We start from the raw sequence: 22,948 nt of genomic DNA, 5'->3' as shown, positions 1-22,948 counted from the left end.
TTACATTGAAGGAGGAGAATGTAGTGAAAGAAGAGGAAGAAACTTTTGGAGTAAAAGAGGAAGAGGAGGCTATCTCAATAAAAGAGGAGGAGGAAGACGTTTTAGGAGTGAAAAGGGAGGAGGAGGAGTCAGAATATCCGATTACCATCAGTGAGTACTGTCTTAAAAACAGGGATACAAACAGCAGTTGTTGAACTGTGAGGTTTTAAAGGGGGATTCTACTGAAGTTCTACGCTTGAATATGTTGTTCAGTACTGCCATTGGTACATATATATTTTTTAAAATCTATTTATTTTAATCTCCATGTGGTCTATATTAAAGCGCACTTCATCTTGTATAACAGGATTTTTACAATCCAATTCTGGTGCATAATTTCTACATAAAATATCAAAGGAATGCAAAAGGCACCCATTTCGTGGAACAACCTTTTACATTTGCATCACAAAGAATATTTTACAAAATCATGATGAAAGTGGCCATTTTAGACATATTAATGCCTCTTGTAAGACTCTAAGATTGTAATAGATGGTCATAAGTTTACCATCTGTTTGATGTTGTCATTCACACAGGAGAGAGACATGACTATTGTGGATCCTCTGGGGAGCCTCAACAACATCCTGATGCTGACGAGGCAGAGAAGAGTCTCTCCAGATCAGAACACCAGATGGTACAGCTTGGTCTGGTCTAGCATACAGCCTGCTCTATCTGGGTCTGGGCTGGGTGTCTGTAAAGACACTTCATGACAACAGTGACATCAGCATCCATAATGATATGTGTCTGTGTCCCCTCTTTATGGTTACCAGGACAACGCTAGCCCTTACTCCCTCCCGGAGTCCCCGTGTCGTGCCTCTCCCGGTAGTGCCTTACTGCTGGGTATGAAGAGGTTGTCTGTGTTGCTGGTGGACTGCAGGAAAACAACGGGGCTGAGTGGAACTGTGAGAGGAGGAGAAGAGAAGAAAGGATCAGATTTGACACATCAAAGTAAGTGCTGAAGTTTAGTTTGAACAAATAAAATAGATCTGTCCACCGGTATCTGTTACCAGGACAACCAGCAGAGTTCTGTTAGTTGACATGTAAAATCTTGATGTAAGTTAGTTTTAGAGAGAAAGTTTCAAGATAATCTGATGTAAGGTGCGTGTTTTACAAAAACATTTTCTCAAAACATTATAGATGTTACATTGCCAGTCCCAGTCAATCCCCCTATCTTTACAAGACTGTAGAACAGGAACTTGTCAGCCCTGCATTAAGGACCAACATTGTGATAAATGGAACTGTATATAAGTTCCATTTAAGGACCAAAAAACTGACAGCTGTGCCATATACATTTAATTTTCCATATACATTTCAAAATGGTTGGCAAGAGATTTTCAATGTACTGATTCCATGGCACGTGGTTTATGAATTGACACGCAAAGTGATGCCGGATTCAAAGCTTAAATTATTATACAAAATCCTTGCAACCAATAGAATGTTATATATGGGGATATAATCTTCCCAGCTCTGCAGATTTTGCTGCGAGGAGGCAGTCATTAGATTATTTATTTTGGTACTGTCCATCTGTAGCTCGTTTTTTGGTCACAGGTCCAGGAATCACTGAAGAATTGCAACATTTACCTAGGATACATGATAGTGGCAACACATGGAGTTGGGTTGGATATAGTCATGGTAGGATACATGATAGTGGCAACACATGGAGCTGGGTTTGATATAGTCATGGTAGGATACATGATAGTGGCAACACATGGAGTTGGGTTGGATATAGTCATGGTAGGATACATGATAGTGGCAACACATGGAGTAGGGTTGGATATAGTCATGGTAGGATACATGATAGTGGCAACACATGGAGTTGGGTTTGATATAGTCATGGTAGGATACATGATAGTGGCAACACATGGAGTTGGGTTGGATATAGTCATGGTAGGATACATGATAGTGGAAACACATGAAGTAGGGTTGGATATAGTCATGGTAGGATACATGATAGTGGCAAAACATGGAGCTTGGTTTGATATAGTCATGGTAGGATACATGATAGTGGCAACACATGGAGCTGGGTTTGATATAGTCATGGTAGGATACATGATAGTGGCAACACATGGAGCTGGGTTTGATATAGTCATGGTATTATACATGATAGTGGCAAAACATGGAGTTGGGTTGGATATAGTCATGGTAGGATACATGATAGTGGCAACACATGGAGTTGGGTTGGATATAGTCATGGTACAACAAATATTGTGGTTAAACTCAAATATACTAATTGATTAAAAAAAAAGGACTGGTGGAGTAATATCACACACAGCTAACACAGACATATGGAAATGTCTGCTTTCAACTAATTGCAGCCTTACCACAAAAATTGTAAAAAAGTAAGGAGCTTGTATGTCGGCCCTGTATTAAAGAACATAAATGGTTAAAGAAAAGTATGATAAATAAAAGCATATACCAATTTCATTTCAGGACCAAAAAACTGACAGCTGTGCCATATAAATTGCAAAATAGTTGGGAAGAGATTTTCGATGAACCCAATTCCATGGCACATTGTTTATGAATTGATACGCAAAACAACGCCGGATTCAAAACTTCACATTTTTCAATTTAAAATACTATACAAAATTCTGTCAACCAACAGAATGTTATATATATATCATACAATCATACATACAATCTTCCCAGCTCTGCAGATTTTGCTGTGAGGAGGCAGAGTCATTAGATCATTTATTTTGGTATTGCCTGTTTCTGTTCTCAGGTTCAGGAAACCTATAAATAGTATTGTTGGGAGAATCTGGAGAGAACGGGTATGTCAATTACTAATATCCCATATATACTATATCATTCTTAGTAAAGTAGTTATCTTCAACTCGCAATCTGTGGATCCTATTCGATTGTATGAAAAGTTGTAGAAACATCTCAAGGATGATCAATGGAAACAGGATGCACCTGAGCTGAATTTCGAGTCTCATAGCAAAGGGTCTGAATACTTATCTAAACATTTATATTTTCAATATTCATATTTTTCAAAATTCATGTCAGAATTGTTTGAATTAAATCAAAATACTACTCATATTACAGAAAAGGTGGTAATGCTTCATGACACCCATTGTTGAAGGCCTGTAGCATCTGATGTTTAAACATTATGGAGTCTAATGATTAAAAGGGAAGGGAAAGGGGATACCTAGTCAGTTGTACAACTGAATCCATTCACCCTAAACGTGTCTTCCTCATTGAACCCCTCTGAATCAGGGAGGTGCTGGAGACGGCCTTAATCGACGTCCACGTCATCGGCGCCCAGGGGACCACTTGTTGTTGGGGTTATTTGCCTTGCTCAAGGGCAGACCGGCAGATTTTTCCTACTCTCCGGCGTGGGGATTCGAACCGGAGACATTTCAGTTACTGGCCCAACACTCTTAACCGCTAGTCTACAAATGTTCCAACTTTAATTCATTATTTCTCAATGATGCTTTAAAGGAGAAGTTTACCCAACATCCAGAACCTCCTAAGTGATTCCATACTATGAAACTAGTCCAGTGGAGTTTGTCCTCTCCCCCTCTCTCTCCCTGTAGTGCTGTACTGAAACAGCTGCAAAAATGGGACTTGTGACGTTTCTGGATGCGGCCGTCGCTTTTCTGCTTTGCCAGTTAATTCATGATTCAGAAATCCACAAAGTGTGTGGACAAATTTGTTTTATTAAAGCTATTGGCCTTTGTCTTTCACCTTGAGAAAAAAACACTTTTCAACCCATATGATCTATTACATAATAAAATAAAAGAGAATGGCGTCAGAGATGATGGCTGCTGTTTTATGGGCTGCTAATCAACCGTGCTATTTAGTTTGTTTTTTCACGTTGTTTGTATCTTATTTTGTCCATAATGTTGCTGCTACCGTCTCTTATGACCGAAAAGAGCTTCTGGACATCAGAACAGCGATTTCTCACCTTGAACTGGGGGAATAATTTTTCTTTTTAATGATTCGGGCGAGAGGGATTTACTCCAGACACCCGACAAGGCCCTCATCCCCATAATTCGCAGGAGAAAGAGACGGAGATATCGCGGACAGAGGTCGGAGTGCCTTGTAAGGATCTGGGGACGAGTGGGTAATCTGCCTTTACCATCGGTACTATTAGCCAACGTACAATCATTGGATAATAAAATAGACAAACTACGATCACGTATATCCTACCAACGGGACATTAAAAACTGTAATATGTTCCACCGAGTCGTGGCTGAACGATGACATAACACTGTATCAGCAGGATAGAACAGTAGCCTCTGGTAAGACAAGGGGTGACGGTCTATTTTATTTATTTATTTTTTATTTAACCTTTATTTAACCAGGTAGGCAAATTGAGAACACGTTCTCATTTACAATTGCGACCTGGCAATGTATGTATATTTGTAAACAACAGCTTGTGGACAATATCTAAAGAAGTCTCAAGGTTTTGCTCACCTGAGGTAGAGTATCACATGATAAGCTGTAGACCACACCATCTACCAAGAGAGTTTTCATCTACAGTTGAAGTCGGAAGTTTACATACACCGTAGCCAAATACATTTAAACTCAGTTTTTCACAATTCCTGACATTTAATCCTAGTAAAATTGCCCTGTCTTAGGTCAGTTTGCCACTTTATTTTAAGAATGTGAAATGTCAGAATAATAGTTGAGAGAATAATTTATTTCAGTTTCTATTTCTTTCATCACATTCCCAGTGGGTCAGAAGTTAACATACACTCAATTAGTATTTGGTAGCATTGCCTTTAAACTGTTTAACTTGGGTCAAACGTTTTTGGTAGCCTTCCACAAGCTTGTTTAACACTTTTTTGGTTACATGATTCCTTATGTTTTTTCATAGCTTTGATGTCTTTACTGTTATTCTACAATGTAGAAAATAGTAAAAATAAAGAAAACCCCTTGAAGGAGTAGGCGTGTCCAAACTTTTGACTGTTACTGTACATTAAATTCCCTGGCAACAGCTCCAGTGGACATTTCTGCAGTCCCTCTGAGACATCTGTGACATTGTCCCCAGCACAAGGTGCACCTGTGTAATAATAATGCCCAATTTGAGAGAAATAAGCTTTTTGGGGCAAAAAAGTATTTAGTCAGCCACCAATTGTCCAAGTTCTCCCACTTAAAAAGATGAGAGAGGCCTGTAATTTCCATCATAGGTACACTTCACTATGACAGACAAAATGAGAAAATAAAATCCAGAAAATCACATTGTAGGATTTTTAATGAATATATTTGCAAATTATGGTGGAAAATAAGTATTTGCCTCTTTGATGTCATAACTGTGACCTTTAATTCCGTCAGCTGTTTGTGTCTTAACGACCGTTCCACATCAAAGAGGCCTTTCTACGGACTCTGAAAAACACCAAAGGAAAGATGCCCAGGGTCCCTGCTCATCTGTGTGAATGTGCCTTAGGCATGCTGCAAGGAGGCATGAGGACTGCAGATGTGGCCAGGGCAATAAATTGCAATGTCTGTACTATGAGACGCCTAAGACAGAGCTTCAGGGAGACAGGACGGACAGCTGATCGTCCTCGCAGTGGCAGACCACGTGTAACAACACCTGCACAGGATCGGTACATCCGAACATCACACCTGCGGGACAGGTACAGGATGGCAACAACAACTGCCCGAGTTACACCAGGAATGCACAATCCCTCCATCAGTGCTCAGACAGCCTATTGAGGACAAAGAGAGAGTGGACTGAGGGCTTGTAGGCCTGTTATAAGGCAGGTCATCACCAGACATCACCGGCAACAACGTTGCCTATGGGCACAGACCCACCGTCGCTGGACCAGACTGGACTGGCAAAAGGTGCGCTTCACTGCCGAGTCGCGTTTTTGTCTCACCAGGGGTGATGGTCGGATTCGCGTTTATCGTCGAAGGAATGAGCGTTACACTGAGGCCTATACTCTGGATCGGGATCGATTTGGAGGTGGAGGGTCTGGGGCGGTGTCACAGCATCATCGGACTGAGCTTGTTGTCATTGCAGACAATCTCAATGCTGTGCGTTACAGGGAAGACATCCTCCTCCCTCATGTGGTACCCTTCCTGCAGGCTCATCCTGACACGACCCTCCAGCATGACAATGCCACCAGCCATACTGCTCGTTCTGTGCACGATTTCCTGCAAGACAGGAATGCCAGTGTTCTGCCATGGCCAGCAAAGAGCCCGGATCTCAATCCCATTGAGCACGTCTGGAACCTGTTGGATCGGAGGGTGAGGGCTAGGGCCATTCCCCCCCCAGAAATGTCCGGGAACTTGCAGGTGCCTTGGTGGAAGAGTGGGGTAACATCTCACAACAAGCACTGGCAAATCTGGTGCAGTCCATGAGGAGGAGATGCACTGCAGTACTTAATGCAGCTGGTGGCCATACCAGATACTGACTGTTACTTTTGATTTTGAACCCCCCTTTGTTCAGGGGCACATTATTCAATTTCTGTTAGTCACATGTCTGTGAAACGTGTTCAGTTTATGTCTGTTGTTGAATCTTGTGTAAATATTTGTATGAACATATGTTAAGTTTGCTGAAAATAAACGCAGTTGACAGTGAGAGGACGTTTCTTTTTTTGCTGAGTTTATATATAGTTACTATCAGTTTTAGGAACATCTACCCAAAATATTTCACCCTATTTTTTTACTTTACCCAAAAAGTTCACGACATCAGCATTTAGTCAAAATGTGGACATTTGTGAACGTCTAAATAAATTGGCCTTTTCAATAGCGTTTCGAACCCTTTCAACAACGGGGAGATGTTACTGATGTGCTTTGTGTCTTCGACATAAAAACTAGTTTTGGACTTCCACTTAAAATTACTTTACTTAGTTTTGGTTCAAGGAAGTGTGTAGGTCGGATTCTGTATCATACAGCTATGAAGGTTATATATTTAGAACCACCTGCTCGACTAGATTCCAGCGATGTCTGTCTAGAGTGTCCGAGAATTGTTTATTTTTTGTGTTCTGACTTGTAAAACAGGATGAATAAAATAAGTAATGTAAACATATCAGTAATTACCAGGAAGCTGGTAATTACTGTTTTAAAATCACACCAAGATTGTTAAAACTGGCCTCAGGTTATTGAGGGATCTGATTTACCCTTGTAGCAAGGCTGTTTTATCATGTGGAGGTTTCATTCAGGTCTCTTTAAATAAACACTCTGTTTGTCTTTGACAGGAGAAAGACCAGACTCCGAGGAACCAGAGCCAGAGACATCCAAACCAGCAAGAGGACACCACTGCTCCCACTGTGGAAAGGGTTTTAAACAGTTACGGGACCTGAAACAACATGAGAGAATACATACAGGAGAAAAGCCGTACCACTGCGCCCAGTGTGGAAAGAATTTTAACCACAAAGGATACCTGAAACAACATGAGAGAATACACACAGGGGAGAAGCCTTACCACTTCTCCCAGTGTGGAAAGAGCTATAACCAGAGAGGATACCTGAAAAAACATGAGAGAATACACACAGGGAGTTTTAACCAGAAAGGACACCTGATCCAACATGAGAGAATACACCCAGCTGTGAAGCCATACCACTGCTCACAGTGTGCAAAGAGTTTTACAAGGTTAGGGGTCCTGAAGATTCATGAGACAATACATACAGGAGAAAAGCCGTACCACTGCTCCCAGTGTGGAAAGGGTTTTAAACAGTTACGGGACCTGAAACAACATGAGAGAATACATACAGGAGAAAAGCCTTACCACTGCGCCCAGTGTGGAAAGAATTTTAACCACAAAGGATACCTGAAACAACATGAGAGAATACACACAGGGGAGAAGCCTTACCACTGCTCCCAGTGTGGAAAGAGCTATAACCAGAGAGGATACCTGAAAAAACATGAGAGAATACACACAGGGAGTTTTAACCAGAAAGGACACCTGATCCAACATGAGAGAATACACCCAGCTGTGAAGCCATACCACTGCTCACAGTGTGCAAAGAGTTTTACAAGGTTAGGGGTCCTGAAGATTCATGAGACAATACATACAGGAGAAAAGCCGTACCACTGCTCCCAGTGTGGAAAGGGTTGTAACCACTTAAGTGGCTTGAAAAGACATGAGCAAATACACACAGGGGAGAAGCCTTACCACTGCTCCCAGTGTGGAAAAAGTTTTGCCCAGTTATGTAACCTGAAAACACATGAGAGAATACACACGGGGAGAAGCCTTACCACTGCTCCCAGTGTGAAAAGAGTTTTAAGGAGTTAGGTAACCTGAGAAGACATGAAATAAACCACACAGGAGGTAAGGATGTAGGCTGTTGAACAGTAGGACATACGAAAGATGTAGGCCTCTGAACAGTAGGACATAGGAAAGATGTAGGCCTCTGAACAGTAGGACATAGGACAGGAGAATGCCCAATACATGGTGGGATAGATGAGTCCAAATTTGAGATCTTTAATTCCAACCGCCATGTCTTTGTGAGATGCAAAGTAGGTGAACAGATGATCTCCGCATGTGGGGTTCCCACCGTGAAGCATAGAGGAGGAGGTGTGCGGGTGCTTTGCTGTTGACACTGTCAGTGATTTTATTTTGAGTTAATGGCACACTTAACCAGCATGGCTACCACAGCATTCTGCAGCGATATCCCGTCTGTTTTGGGCTTAGTGGGACTATCATTTGTTTTTCAACAGGACAATGACCCAACACACCTCCAGGCTGTGTAAGGGCTATTTGACAAAGAAGGAGAGTGATGGAGTGCTGCATCAGATGACCTGGCCTCCACAATCACCTGACCTCAATCCAATTGAGATGGTTTGGGATGAATTGGACCACAGAGGTTAGGAAAAGTGGCCAACAGCATTATCAGCATGTGTTGGAACTCCTACAAGACTGTTGGAAAAGCATTCCAGGTGAAGCTGGTTGAGAGAATGCCAAGAGTGTGCAAAGCTGTCATCAAGGCAAAAGGTGGCAAGTTTGAAGAATCTAAAATATATTTGGATTTATTTAACACTTTTTTTGGTTACTGATTCCATATGTGTTATTTAGTAGTGAAAATAAAGAAAAACCCTTGAATAAGTAGGTGTGTCCAAACTTTTGACTGGTGCTGTACATAAAATCCCCTGGCAACCACCTCAATGGACATTCCTGCAGTCAGCATGCCAATTGCCCGCTGTGTTGTGTGACAGAACTGCACATTTTTGTGGCCTTTTATTGTCCCCGGCACAAGGTGCACATGTGTAATGATAATGCTGTTTAATCAGATTCTTGATATGCCACACCTGTCAGGTGGATGGATTATCTTGGCAAAGGATAAATGTTCACTAACAGGGATGTACCACTGCTCCCATTGTGGAAAGAGTTTTAACATGTTAGGAAACATGAAATATCATGAGCGAAATACACACGGGGAGAAGCCATACCATTGCGTTCAGTGTGGAAGGAGTTTTACGGAGTTAGGGAAGCGGAAAGCTCATGAGCGTATACACACAGGGAGAAAGAAGCCTTACAAATTTCACTTTTCAATCCTAGGCGCTACCCAGAACGAAGGCACCGTCCACCAGACAGACTGGACTTATAAACAAACACAAACAAAAACGAACTGTTCAAGTTCAAATTAAAAATATACAAAATAACTACAACAAGTTCTGGGACATGTTTCAGTTGTGGTTTGGTTAAAGTCTGATTGAATAAGAGAAGAAATGTTATGTTCTGTTAATTACTGATGTCCCCTTTAAGAACGGAGCACCCTTGGTCATGCGCAGTGTTGTTCTATGTTAATCTGGTACTAACTCGTTTTAGTAATTGTGAAGCTGCAGTTCCATTCCTTGTATGGGGAGTCTTACTTATGATATAAATAAGTAATAAGAGACACTACAGTTATTATATAAATATTTGCTTATAAAGCCGTTTCCACAGCCATTTCTCGCTTATACATTTTTTACTGACACAAAAAGACAACTAACAACTTGTCTGTTGGCATTTATAAAAGTGCAGATCCTGTTTCCATCAGCCCGGTCATTACTTTTGAATTGGTTGGATCAATATCCACCTACATGATATGGATGAAGACTGATTTGGAATGTCTGAGTAGTTCTATCTGATGTCATAATACATCCCTCTGATAATCAAGTGATATTTGGAATGTCTGAGTAGTTCTATATGATGTCATAATACACCCCTCTGATAATCAAGTGATATTTGGAATGTCTGAGTAGTTCTATATGATGTCATAATACACTCCTCTGACAGAATAGTATGGTGACATCTTAGTTGGGCTTTAAATAAATAGGATTATTAATCATAAACTTCTATAACAACAATACACTGCAGCTTTGACATCAAGAAGAGAATGGGTTGATGGGTGGTGGTGCCATTACTGGACATAGTAACATATTAACTTTGTGCTGTTGATGTATTGCCACTCATAATATTATTTCAGAGAGTCTGAAACTCTGCTCCTAACAAGGAGATGAAGTACATCGTGTTTCAATCACAGCTTCTGGAACTCTTCAGAACTTGTCTGATGTGCAGCGAAGACACTCCAGGGACGGTGATGAAGGCTGTGGGAATGAAAATAGTGTTCTCACTATGGAAGAGGGAGCAGGCAGCCGTCATCCAGTCTCTCAGAAACCCATGTTGAGCCATCAGTGTTGTCACTATGGAAGAGGGAGCAGGAAGCCGTCATCCAGTCTCTCAGAAACCCATGTTGAGCCATCAGTGTTGTCACTATGGAAGAGGGAGCAGGAAGCCGTCATCCAGTCTCTCAGAAACCCATGTTGAGCCATCAGTGTTGTCACTATGGAAGAGGGAGCAGGAAGCCGTCATCCAGTCTCTCAAGGACAAAGGTGCAGCACTGGTGTTAGTAGCTGATGACAGAAGTGACAGCCTGGACACACATCAAAGTTTGACACCGTCAGTGTTGTTGAGCAGAGAATCAACCAGGTTGATTCACAGTCAGTGTTGTTGAGCAGAGAATCAACCAGATTGATTCACAGTCAGTGTTGTTGAGCAGAGAATCAACCAGATTGATTCACAGTCAGTGTTGTTGAGCAGAGAATCAACCAGGTTGATTCACAGTCAGTGTTGTTGAGCAGAGAATCAACCAGATTGATTCACAGTCAGTGTTGTTGAGCAGAGAATCAACCAGATTGATTCACAGTCAGTGTTGTTGAGCAGAGAATCAACCAGAGAATCAACCAGATGTCCACGTCGAAAGTTATTCAGGTGCATAATACAATGTTTTTCTTCTATTCTGAATGAGAACAAGCACATCTGTGAGCGTTATGCATTATAACATCGATTGACTAAATGATTACGTTGACAGCTTTGTAATAAAACCAGGATCGGAGTCAATTCCATTTCAAATCCAGTCAATTCAGGAAGTAAACCAAATTCCAATTCCACATATTCCTCATTGAAAACCATAGAAGAGAATTGGCATTTTCAGTTTACTTCCTGAATGCTGAATGGCAGTGAGATGCCATCCTCCTTCTCACATCCAGCCTGTTCCTGATATTCTGGTCTACATACACCAATGCAGAATGGCAGTGAGATGGCACCCTCCTTCTCACATCCAGCCTGTTCCTGATATTCTGGTCTACATACACCAATGCAGAATGGCAGTGAGATGCCATCCTCCTTCTCACATCCAGCCTGTTCCTGATATTCTGGTCTACATACACAATAACTTACAGTGCATTCGGGAGGTATTCAGACCTCTTGACTTTTTCCACATGTTGTTATGTTACAGCCTTGTTCTAAAATGGATTAAATTGGGATGTTTCCCCCATCAATCTACATTTACATTTAAGTCATTTAGCTGACGCTCTTATCCAGAGCGACTTACAAATTGGAAAGTCCATACATATTCATCCTGGTCCCCCCGTGGGGAATGAACCCACAACCCTGGCGTCGCAAGCGCCATGCTCTACCAACTGAGCCACACGGGACCACTACACACAACACCCCTTAATGACAAAGCAAAGACAGGGTTTTAGACATTTTTGCAAATGTATTTTATAATTAAAAACTGAAATATAACATTTACATAAGTATTCAGACCCTTTACTCAGTACTTTGTTGAAGCATCTTTGGCAGCAATTACAGCCTAGAGTATTCTTGGGTACACCTGTATTTTTGGCTGGGTCACTCAAGGACATTCAGAGACTTGTCCCGAAGCCACTTCTGCGTTGTCTTGGCTGTGTGCTTAGGGTTGTTGTTCTGTTGGAAGGTGAACCTTTGCTCCAGTCTGAGGTCCTGAGTGCTCTGGAGCAGGTTTTCAGATCTCTCTGTACTTTATTTTTATTTGATTTATTTATTATTTACCCTTTATTTAACTAGGCAAGTCAGTTAAGAACAAATTCTTATTTACAATGACGGCCTACCAAAAGGCGAAAGGCCTCCTACGGCGGCTGGGATTCAAAATAAGAATACATTTGCTCTGTTCATCTTTCCCTCGATCATGACTAGTCTCCCAGTCCCTGCCACTGAAAAACAACCCCACAGCATGATGCTGCCACCACAATGCTTCACCGTATTTGCTCTATTGTTTACAGGATGATTTGTATCTTATAGAGCGTGGCTTTAAGGGAGTAGTATGGTCACATCTAGATAAAAACGAATGTGAAAAATGAACAGAGCAAATGTGTTTTAACACACTACCTATTCATGGAAGTATTTATTCATCATCCACATGTTCATATTGAGCTTCTACTTCTATGTACAGGAAAGTATTATTTGTAAGACGTAAGAGAAAAAACATCAGCTTATTGTTAAATTATTATGACGTTCTTTCCAATTCAAAAGTGTAGTAACTTGTTTCCAAACTGCGTTACCCACTCCAGTCAGCAGATGGCGGATGTGCGTCTTTCAGACGATGCTTCTTGCGTGACGTATAATTTACTGGACGGGTCGCTTCTTCAGGAACAACAACGCGGCTACTCTTTCAACCGCCTCGGTAGCTTGCAAGCCAACATAAAACTGAAAGATTGACGCTTTAGACCACGTTTATGTACATTAGCTAATCTCACTGTTGTAAACACAATTCTGTAGACGTATTAACTGGTTAACTTTAACCTAATTTGCTTGTTCAATTTGCAAACTTGTTAAAGATTGATGCTGAGCCTAGCACTAGGCTAGTCGCTAATGCTAACTAGCTAGCTAACATCCCTGACCATGAGTTCACTAAACTACTCATCCCCTGCTAAAGAAGAGGAGGTCTGCTGGACGGAGAAAGAAGCTCTGGCGCTGAACATTGTCGTGAAAGAAGAAGAGGAGGGTATTACAGTGAAAGGAGAGAAAGAACCTTTCAGAATGAAAAAGGAGGAAGAGGAGGTTGTTATAGTGAAGGAAGAAGAGGCTGTTATAGTGAAGGAAGAAGAGGCTGTTATAGTGAAGGAAGAAGAGGCTGTTATAGTGAAGGAAGAAGAGGCTGTTATAGTGAAGGAAGAAGAGGAACCTGTTATAGTGAAAGAAGAGAAAGAACCTTTTAGAGAGGAAGAGGATGCTATCTCAATAAAGGTGAAGGAGGAAGACGTTTTGGGAGTGAAAGAGGAGGAGACAGAAGATCCGATTAACACCAGTGAGTACTTTCTTAAACATGGGCACAAACTATGCAGTTGTTGAACTAATGTGTGGTTTTAAGGGGCTTTCTACTGAAGTTCTATACTTGAATATGTTTCGAGCAAGGATGCCAACAAACAACGCATACACAGTTGTATAGCGGCAGAATAGGATACCGGGTAGGGAGTGGGCTATTTCATAAAGTGTTTCACTCACCACGTTTATTCTGAAAAATGTCTGTCCTCACTCTGGTAGCCTATGGACAAACATTAAGAATAAGCTACATGGTGAGTTGATGCCCTTTTGGCAGCTAGTTAGCTAGGTGAATTGATCATGCTACTTTGTATGCGTTGTTTGTTGGCATCCTTGTCATTTACGAAGTTTTTGGAACAGATTCCTGTTGGAACGTTCCACAAATTATACCCACCCGTTTCCTACTGTATACATTCTTAAAGGTTCAGTCTGCCATTGGTACATTTATTTTGGGGACTTTTAAATTAGATGTATTGAATTCTCCATGTGGTCTATATTAAAGTTCCCCTCATCTAATATAACAGGCTTTTAAAATTCAATATTGTTGCATAATTTCTACTTAAAATATCAAAGGGACACAAAAGGCACCCATTTAGTGGAACGACCCTTTAACATTTGCATCACAAATAATATTTTATAGGCCCTTTTTAGACACATTCATGCCTATTGTAAGACCCAATGAATCACAGTGGTGGAAAAAGTACCCAATTGTCATACTTGAATATAAGTAAAGATACCTTAATAGAAAATGACTCAAGTATACGTGAAAGTCACCCTTTCACATTTGCATCACAAACAATATATTTAAAAATCATGATGAAAGTTACCATTTTTTTTGAGACCCTATGATTGTAATAGACGGTTATAAGTTGACTGTCTGTTTGATGTTGTCATTCACACAGGAGAGAGACATGACTATGGTGGATCCTCTGGGGAACCTCAACAACATCCTGATACTGACGAGTCAGAGAAGAGTCTCTCCAGAACAGAACACCAGATGGTACAGCTTGGTCTGGTCTAGCATACAGCTTGCTCTGTCTGGGTCTGGGCTGGGTTTCTGTAAAGCACTTCATGACAACAGTGACATTAGCATCCATAATGTTATGTGTCTGTGTCCCCTCTTTATGGTTACCAGGACAACACTAGCCCTTCCTCCCTCCTGGAGTCCCCGTGTCGTGCCTCTCCCGGTAGCACCTTACTGCTGGGTATGAAGAGGTTGTCTGTGCTGCTGGTGGACTGCAGGAAAACAACGGGGCTGAGTGGAACTGTGAGAGGAGGAGAAGAGAAGAAAGGATCAGATTTGACTCATCAAGGTAAGTGTTGTAGTTTAGTTTGAACAAATAAAATAGATCTGCCCACTAGTATCTGTTACCAGGACAACCAGCAGAGGTCTGTTAGTTGACAGGAAGTCAGACTGGTGGATATGGATGTTATGAATATCATAACACTGAAAAAGGATTCTGCCAATGAAAAGAGAGAAACCAATAGACCATATAAAACCTTGATGAAAGTTAGCTTTGGAGAGAAAGTTTCAATGATCCGTTGTAAGGTGCAAATTTTACAAAAACTTTTTCTTAAAACATTATGGATGTTACATTGCCTGTCCCAGTCAACCCCCCTATCTTTACAAGACTGTAGAACAGGCAAACTAAACTCCAGACACTGTTAATGAATTAACTAATACTAGAGGAAAGCTGTGATCAGGCTGCCCACTCAAGAGAAAGCTTCAAACTGTAACCAGTGCCGTCAACCTTGTTCAGGTTATCAGTCAACCTACCAGGGTAGTTACAAACAGTAGAGGAATGAAATCATCCACATATTTTGATCATATCTTTACTAATGCTGCAGAAATGTGTTTGAAAGCAGTATCCAAATTCATCGGATGTAGTGATCACAATATAGTAGCCATATCTAGGAAAACCACAGTTCCAAAAGGCTGGGCCTAATGTGCTATATAAGAGGTCATACAATTGTTTGTAGTGATTCCTATGTTGTTGATGTTGTTTGGTTATTTTTTTCCACAGTAAATAACTCACGGACACTAGAAAAGCTTTAACCAAGTTTAATTATTCCCAAAGGTTATGTACAGCTGTTATTCAGACATCCCAACATTTGTTCCATCCAGATATATATCCCACTTAGGACACTCCTCCTTCTCTCCAATCCTTACATCTTATGGTTCCACAGGAAGAGAGTAAAGAGGGTAACAGGATACCAAACCTTTATCTCCCTGATGAGAATCTGTCCTGACCTCAACCCCTCCTTCATCTAATCCACAGATGGCTGTAAAAACTGTTAAATCCACGTGGATTGATGAGGAATTTAAAAATGGTATAATGAAGGGGAAGGCAAAAGAGATGGCAAATAGGTCTGGCTGTATAACTGATTGGCAAACCTATTGCAAATTGAGAAATCATGTGACTAAACTGAATAAAAAGAAGAAACTACACTATGAAACAAAGATAAATGACATGAAGGATGATTTTAAAAAGCTTTGGAGTACCTTAAATGAAATTTTGGGCAAAAAAATCAACAATGACATGTCACTGGTGTCTGACAACGTGGATGGAAAGTGATTGAGGATAATAGCGGCCGATATTGCCACTTCTATTCGCATTATCTTCAATTTAAGCCTAATAGAAAGTGTGTTCCCTCAGGCTTGGAGGGAAGCTAAAGTCATTCCACTACCCAAGAATAGTAAAGCTCCCTTTACTGGCTTAAATAGCCGACCAATCAACCTGTTACCAACCCTTACATAAAAAAAAAAAGAAAATGGTGTTTGGCCAGATACAATGCTATTTTACAGTAAACAAATTGAGACTTTCAGCTTATAGGGAAGTTCATTCAACAAGCACAGCACTTACAAAATGACTGATTGGCTGAGAGAAGTTGATGATGATAGAAATATTGTTAGGGCTGTTTTGTTAGACTTCAGTGCGGCTTTTGACAGTATCGATCGTAGTCTGCTGCTGAAAAAAACGTATGGCTTTACACCCCCTGCTATATTGTGGATAAAGAGCTTTTTTTTTAAATGTAAACTTTATTTAACTAGGCAAGTCAGTTAAGAACAAATAATTTTTTTCAATGACGGCCTAGGACTGCCTTGTTCAGGGGCAGAACGACAGAGTTTTACCTTGTCAGCTCGGGGATTTGATCCAGCAATGTTTCGGTTACTGGCCTACCGCTCTAACCACTAGGCTACCTGCCGCCCCAGAGCTACCTGTCTAACAGAACACAGTGTTCTTTAATGGAAGCCTGTACAACAAAATCAAGGTAGAATCAGGAATTCCCCAGGGCAGCTGTTTGGCACCTTCTTTTTTCCAATCTTTACCAACAACATGCCAATGACATTTGAGTTAAGCCAGTGTGTCTATGTATGCGGATGACTCAACACTGTACACGTCAGCTACCACAGCGACTGAAATGACTGCAACACTTAACAAAGAGCTGCAGTTAGTTTCAGAATGGGTGGCAAGGAATAAGTTAGTCCTAAATATTTCTGATTACCTTCAGTTACATGGCCTACTATGCTAATTCTGTAGCGGTATTGTTAGAGGGGGGGAAAGATAAAGATTTTGTTGGGGCGCCAGCCAGGTATTAACCCTAGTTATTAAAGTTAGTTATTACCTAATATAACATTATTATAATAAATATGATTAAAACTGAAAGGATGAGAGTAGAATAGATAGAGTAGCGCTTCCAGACACATTCTAAACATGATGGAGTCTTAAAGGAGGACTGTAGCATGGAGTCTTAAAGGAGGACTGTAGCGTCTAATGATGAAACATTATGGAGTCTTAGAGGAGAACTGTAGCATGGAGTCTTAAAGGAGGACTGTAGCATCATGAGGTAGTCACCTGAAATGCATTTCAATTAACATGTGTGCCTTTTTAGAAGTTAAGTTGTGGAATTTCTTTCCTTAACCTGTTTGGGATAGGGGGCAGTATTTTCACGTCCGGATGAAAAGCGTGCCCAAAGTAAACTGCCTGCTACTCAGGCCCAGAAGCTAGGATATGCATATAATTGGTAGATTTGGATAGAAAACACTCAAAAGTTTCTAAAACTGTTAAAATAATGTCTGTGAGTATAACAGAACTTATTTGGCAGGTGAAACCCCGAGGACAAACCATCCAGGAGGAATTTTTTGTTGTTGAGGTGACTGTTTTCAAATGGCTTTGTGTGGCACTTTTCTGTGGCACTTGGTTGCAGTTCCTATTGCTTCCACTAGATGTCAACAGTCTTTAGAAATTGGTTGATGTTTTTCTTTAGAGAAATGAAGAAGTACGGCTATTCAGAACGAGGGTCCAGCCTAGTGCTCTCTAATGTTTTGATCCGCGCTCCAGGTCACACGCTTCACCTTGTTTTTATCCTGTATTGAACACAGTTTATCCCGTCTTAAATTTTCTCGGTTATTTACATTTTAAAATACCTAAAGTTGGATTAGGAAAGTTGTTTGAAATGTTTGGACAGCGTTTACAGGTAACTTAACTTATTAGATATTGGTAGTCATGCTGGGTGAGTTGGAACCGGTGTTTTTTTTTAATCAAACGCGCCAAATAAATGGACATTTTGGAGATTTAACGACGGAATTAATTGAACAAAAGGACCATTTGTGATGTTTATGGGACATATTGGAGTGCCAACAGAAGAAGCTCTTCAAACTTAAGGCACGAATTATATAGTTATTTCTGAGTTTTGTATCGCACCTGGCGGGTTGAAATATGATTGTCATGTGTTTGTTTGATGGGGTGCTGTCCTCAGATAATCGCATGGTTTGCTTTTGCCGTAAAGCCTTTTTGAAATCTGACACGGTGGCTAGATTAACAAGAAGTTAAGCTTTAATTTGGTGTATTGCACTTGTGAATGCATGAAAGTTAAATATTTCTAATTTAAAAAATATATATTTTGCGCTCTGCAATTTCACCGGATGTTGTCGAAACGTTCCGCTAGCGGAACCCCTAGCCATAACAGGTTTTAATGTGTTTGAGCCAATCAGTTGTGTTGTGACAAGGTAGGGGTGGTATACAGAAGATAGCCCTATTGGGTAAAAGACGAAGTTCATATTATGTCAAGAACAGCTCAAATAAGCAAAGAGAAACAACAGTCCATCATTACTTTAAGGACCACCACAGGAATGGGAGACCCAGAGTTACTTCTGATGCATAAGTTCATTAGAGTTACCAGCCTTAGAAATTGCAGCCCAAATAAATGCTTCACAAAGTTCAAGTGCTTTGTATCTTGTGCTTTGTATTTTCGACGTAAAAACAAGTTTTGGACTTCCACACAAAATTACTTCTTTAGTTATTTTATGTTTAAGGAAGTGTGTAGGTCACATTCTGTATCATACAGCTATGAAAGTTATATATTTAGAACCACCTGCTTGATTGGAATCTAGCGACGTCTGTGACTTCAGTGTCCTAGAACTGTCTAGTTTGTGTTCTGACTTGTACAACAGAATGAATAAAATAAGTAATGTAAACGTAGCAGTAATTGCCAGGAAGCTCTACATTTGTTTTAAAATCACACAATAACCTGAGGCCAGTTTTAACAATTATAGAGAGATCTGATTTAGGATTTACCATCGTAGCAAGGTTGTTTTATCATGTGGAGGTTTCATTCGGGTCTCTAATTTAAAAATAACACAGTGTCTTTGGCAGGAGAAAGACCAGACTCAGAGGAACCAGAGCCAGGGACGTCCGAACCAGCAAGACGGCACCAGTGCTCCCACTTTAGAAAGGGTTGTAACCGGTTATGGAACCTGAAACAACACAAGAAAATACACACAAGGGAGAAGCCTTACCACTGCTCCCAGTGTGGAAAGAGTTTTAAGCTTTTAGGAACCCTTAAAGCTCATGAGAGAATACACACAGGGGAGAAGCCTTACCACTGCTCCCAGTGTGGAAAGAGTTTTAAGCTTTTAGGAATCCTTAAAGCCCATGAGAGAATACACACAGAGGAGAAGCCTTACCACTGCTCCCAGTGTGGAAAGAGTTTCAAACGGCCTTGTCATCTGAAACAACATGAGAGAATACACACAGGGGAGAAGCCTTACCACTGCTCCCAGTGTGGAAAGAGTTTCAAACGGCCTTGTCATCTGAAACAACATGAGAGAATACACACAGGGGAGAAGCCTTACCACTGCTCCCAGTGTGGAAAGAGTTTTGTGCTTTTAGGAACCCTTAAAGCTCACGAGAGAATTCACACAGGAGAGAAGTATTACCACTGCTGCATTTGTGGAAAGAGTTTTAATCAGAAAAGCAACCTGAACCAACACGAGAAAATACACAGAGGGGAGAAGCCTTACCACTCCTCCCAGGGTGCAAAGTTTTTGCCCATTTAGGAAGCCTGAAAGAACGCATGAGACTACACACAGAGGAGAAGGCTTAGAAATTGCTCAGACTGGGAAAACATATTACTCATCACAGTCACTTAAACGTCATGAGAGAATCCACACATAAGAGAAGAATTACTTGTATATTGTTATTTCACATCTCATTGACTTAAAATTCATCAGAGAACATATACAGTGCTCCCATTGTCTTATATTGTTGACTGATAATGTGTTTACTTGTTTTTACCATATGAAATTAAATGGTACAAGGTATACTCAAACATATATTTGTTTGTTTTTATTAGAAAACATGAATTTAATATGGAGTATGTCAGTTTGAATATAAAGTAGATCAGATTCCATGTGTTTAAATGGTCCTTTTTAAAACTCTTTGTGTGTGTTTATCTGGGTGTGTCATTCCTCCAGCACTACAGATAATACAGTGATATTTGGATGTGATGCATTTGTTCCATTGTTTACATTTGCATTGTTGGCCCACTGATGATTTAATGAAATTCAAATATTCAGACTGTAACGGAAAATGTTAATTGTATGTGTGTCCACATAACTGATTATGTGACTAACCTTGTGAAACTGTCCTATTATAATCTCCTGTTCTTGGGAGTATCTTCCTGTGTTGCAAACCAGCTCCACCTGCATCCTTGTATGAACGAAGTTCCTCCCAGGAACAGGAAACTATAAAGATATGTGCTCATCACCCAATGCTTCAGGAATTCAGACTGTCTACACTGCGGTGTGTAACTCTGTTATTCTCTCTGAGCTTAGAAATAAAGAATCTTGGTTTGACTTGGACTCCAGCAGATCCTTATTTTATAATATCCACCTCAACTCTCCCACGGATTGCTGTTTATCATTGTCTCAATGAAGAGTTCCTCGTTCCACTTTCCTGGGGTCATTTACAAGCCTCCCACTGGTTGAATAAACGTTGTTTCCACGTCATTTCAACAAAACAAATCCATGTGATGTTAGATCAATGTGAAAAACTGATTGGATTTGTAAAAAGCCATCAACATCAGTTATTTTTAGTTATTTTTCATCCAACTGGCAACCTAAATCCAATGACAGGTGACATTTTGTGTTGATTTCATGTTGAATTCACTTTAGTTGACGACTCAAAGAAATGTAAATAGAAACTAGATGTTGAACTGACGTCTGTGCCCAGTGGGCTGGTTTGAATACGTGGCAGGTGTTGGATCAATATCCACCTTAGTAGCTAAGTTTCCATGCAATTTGAGACAGATTTTCATGTGAATATTCTAAAATCTGCATAAAACAATATACGCATTTTCCCACCAGAAATGTTTCTATCAAACATACTCATTGCAGATAAAAGGCTTTGCGTGACAAAACTTAAATATAAATATTTGAGCATAAAGGAGTTTCCACCGCCATTTCTCGCTTAAACATTTTTACTGACACAAAAAGACCCCACCATGTAAAACGAACTAACATATCGTCTGTCGGCTTTCATAAAATTGTAAAGGCATATCCTGTTTCCATCAGCCTGGTCATTACTTTTGAAATGGTTGGATCAATATCCACCTTCATGATATGGATGAACCTCTGATAATCAAGTGATATTTAGAATGTCTGAGTAGTTCTATATGATGTCATAATACACCCCTCTGACAATAGGTTGACTGGGGAGGTGATGTACCACAGTCAAAGTCCTGCAATAAGAGCTAAGAGACTAATATTTGTGTAAACTATATAAACTGTTTACAATTTGGCTCATGCATCCTCCCTTCTCTCCCCTGTAATGATTCCCCAGGTTGTTGCTGTAAATGACAATGTGTTCTCAGTTGACTTACCTTGTTAAATAAATAAATAATAACCATGTTTCCAGCCAAAGTTTATTCATTAGGATATATACAAATATGATGATGTCATAGTGATTTCATGACATGTGAATGAACAAGCCTTTTCATACTTTATAACATGGCTATATACAATGCCTTCAGAAAGTATTCAGACCCCTTGACATTTTTCCACATTTTGTTACGTTACAGCCTTATTCTAAAATGTATTAAATCATTTTTCCCCTCATCAATCTACACACAATATCCCATTATGACATCACAATATCCCATAATGACAAAACAAAAACAGGTCTTTAGATATTGTTGCAAATTTTATTTTATTTTTTAACAACTGAAAAATAAAATGTTCATAAGTATTCAGACCCTTTACTCAGTACTTTGTTGAAGCACCTTTGGCAGCGATTACAGCATTGAGTCTTCTTGGGTATGACGCTACAAGCTTGGCACACCTGTATTTGGGGAGTTTCTCCCATTCTTCTCTGCAGACTCTCTCAAGCTCTGTCAGGTTGGATGGGGAGCGTCGCTGCACAGCTATTTTCAGGTCTCTCCAGAGATGTTAGACCAGGTTCAAGTCCGGGCTCTGGCTCGGCCACTCAAGGACATTCAGAGACCAGAGACTTGACCCGAAGCCACTACTGCATTGTCTTGGCTGTGTGCTTAGGGTTGTTGTCCTGTTGGAAGGTGAACCTTCACCCCCAGTCTGAGGTCCTGAGTGCTCTGGAGCAGGTTTTCATCAAGGATCTCTCTGTACTTTGCTCGGTTCATCTTTCCCTTGATCCTGACTAATCTCCTAGTCCCTGCTGCTGAAAAACATCCCCACAGCATGATGCTGCCACCACCATGCTTCCCCCCAGGGATGGTGCCAGGTTTCCTCCAGACGTGACGCTTGGCATTCAGGCCAAAGAGTTCAATCTTGGTTTCATCAGACGAGAGAATCTGGTTTCTCATGGTCTGAAAGTCCTTTTGGTGCCTTTTGGCAAACTCCAAGTGGGCTGTCATGTGCATTTTACTGAGGAGGGGCTTCCGTCAGGCCACTCTACCATAAAGGCTTGATTGGTGGAGAGGTGGAGAGATGGTTGTCCTTCTGGAAGGTTCTCCCATCTCCACAGAGGAACTCTAGAGCTCTGTCAGAGTGACCATCGGGTTCTTGGTCACCTCCCTGACCAAGGCCCATCTCCCCCGACTGCTCAGTTTGGCTGTGCCGCCAGCTCTAGGAAGAGTCTTGGTGGTTCC

At 40.7% G+C, this 22,948-nt stretch overlaps 3 protein-coding genes and 1 long non-coding RNA gene across 4 annotated transcripts in view; all 4 read left to right on the top strand.

Moving 5' to 3' along the window:
• LOC139546596 (zinc finger protein 420-like) overlaps positions 1–22,948 on the top strand; it is a 174,634-nt gene that overhangs the window by 14,426 nt on the left and 137,260 nt on the right. The window lies entirely within an intron of this gene.
• On the top strand, positions 5,775–9,881 carry LOC139552105 (zinc finger protein 436-like). The gene is made up of 2 exons (XM_071363519.1): positions 5,775–5,820; positions 7,179–9,881. Exons 1-2 carry the CDS (start codon positions 5,775–5,777, stop codon positions 8,213–8,215), a joined length of 1,083 nt encoding a protein of 360 aa, XP_071219620.1. The 3' UTR covers positions 8,216–9,881.
• LOC139547679 (uncharacterized) lies at positions 13,397–14,853 on the top strand. Its single transcript, XR_011669581.1, has 3 exons — positions 13,397–13,529; positions 14,446–14,543; positions 14,679–14,853. It is a non-coding gene; the product is annotated as an uncharacterized lncRNA (long non-coding RNA).
• On the top strand, positions 18,052–21,734 carry LOC139552094 (zinc finger protein 3-like). The gene is made up of 2 exons (XM_071363509.1): positions 18,052–18,058; positions 19,189–21,734. The coding sequence occupies exons 1-2, from the start codon at positions 18,052–18,054 to the stop codon at positions 19,881–19,883; spliced, it is 702 nt and encodes a 233-aa protein (XP_071219610.1). The 3' UTR covers positions 19,884–21,734.

This window comes from Salvelinus alpinus, chromosome 2, assembly GCF_045679555.1.
Source record: "Salvelinus alpinus chromosome 2, SLU_Salpinus.1, whole genome shotgun sequence".
In the NCBI taxonomy this organism is placed as follows: Eukaryota; Metazoa; Chordata; class Actinopteri; order Salmoniformes; family Salmonidae; genus Salvelinus; species Salvelinus alpinus.
This window is presented reverse-complemented; position numbering and strand designations above follow the sequence as displayed.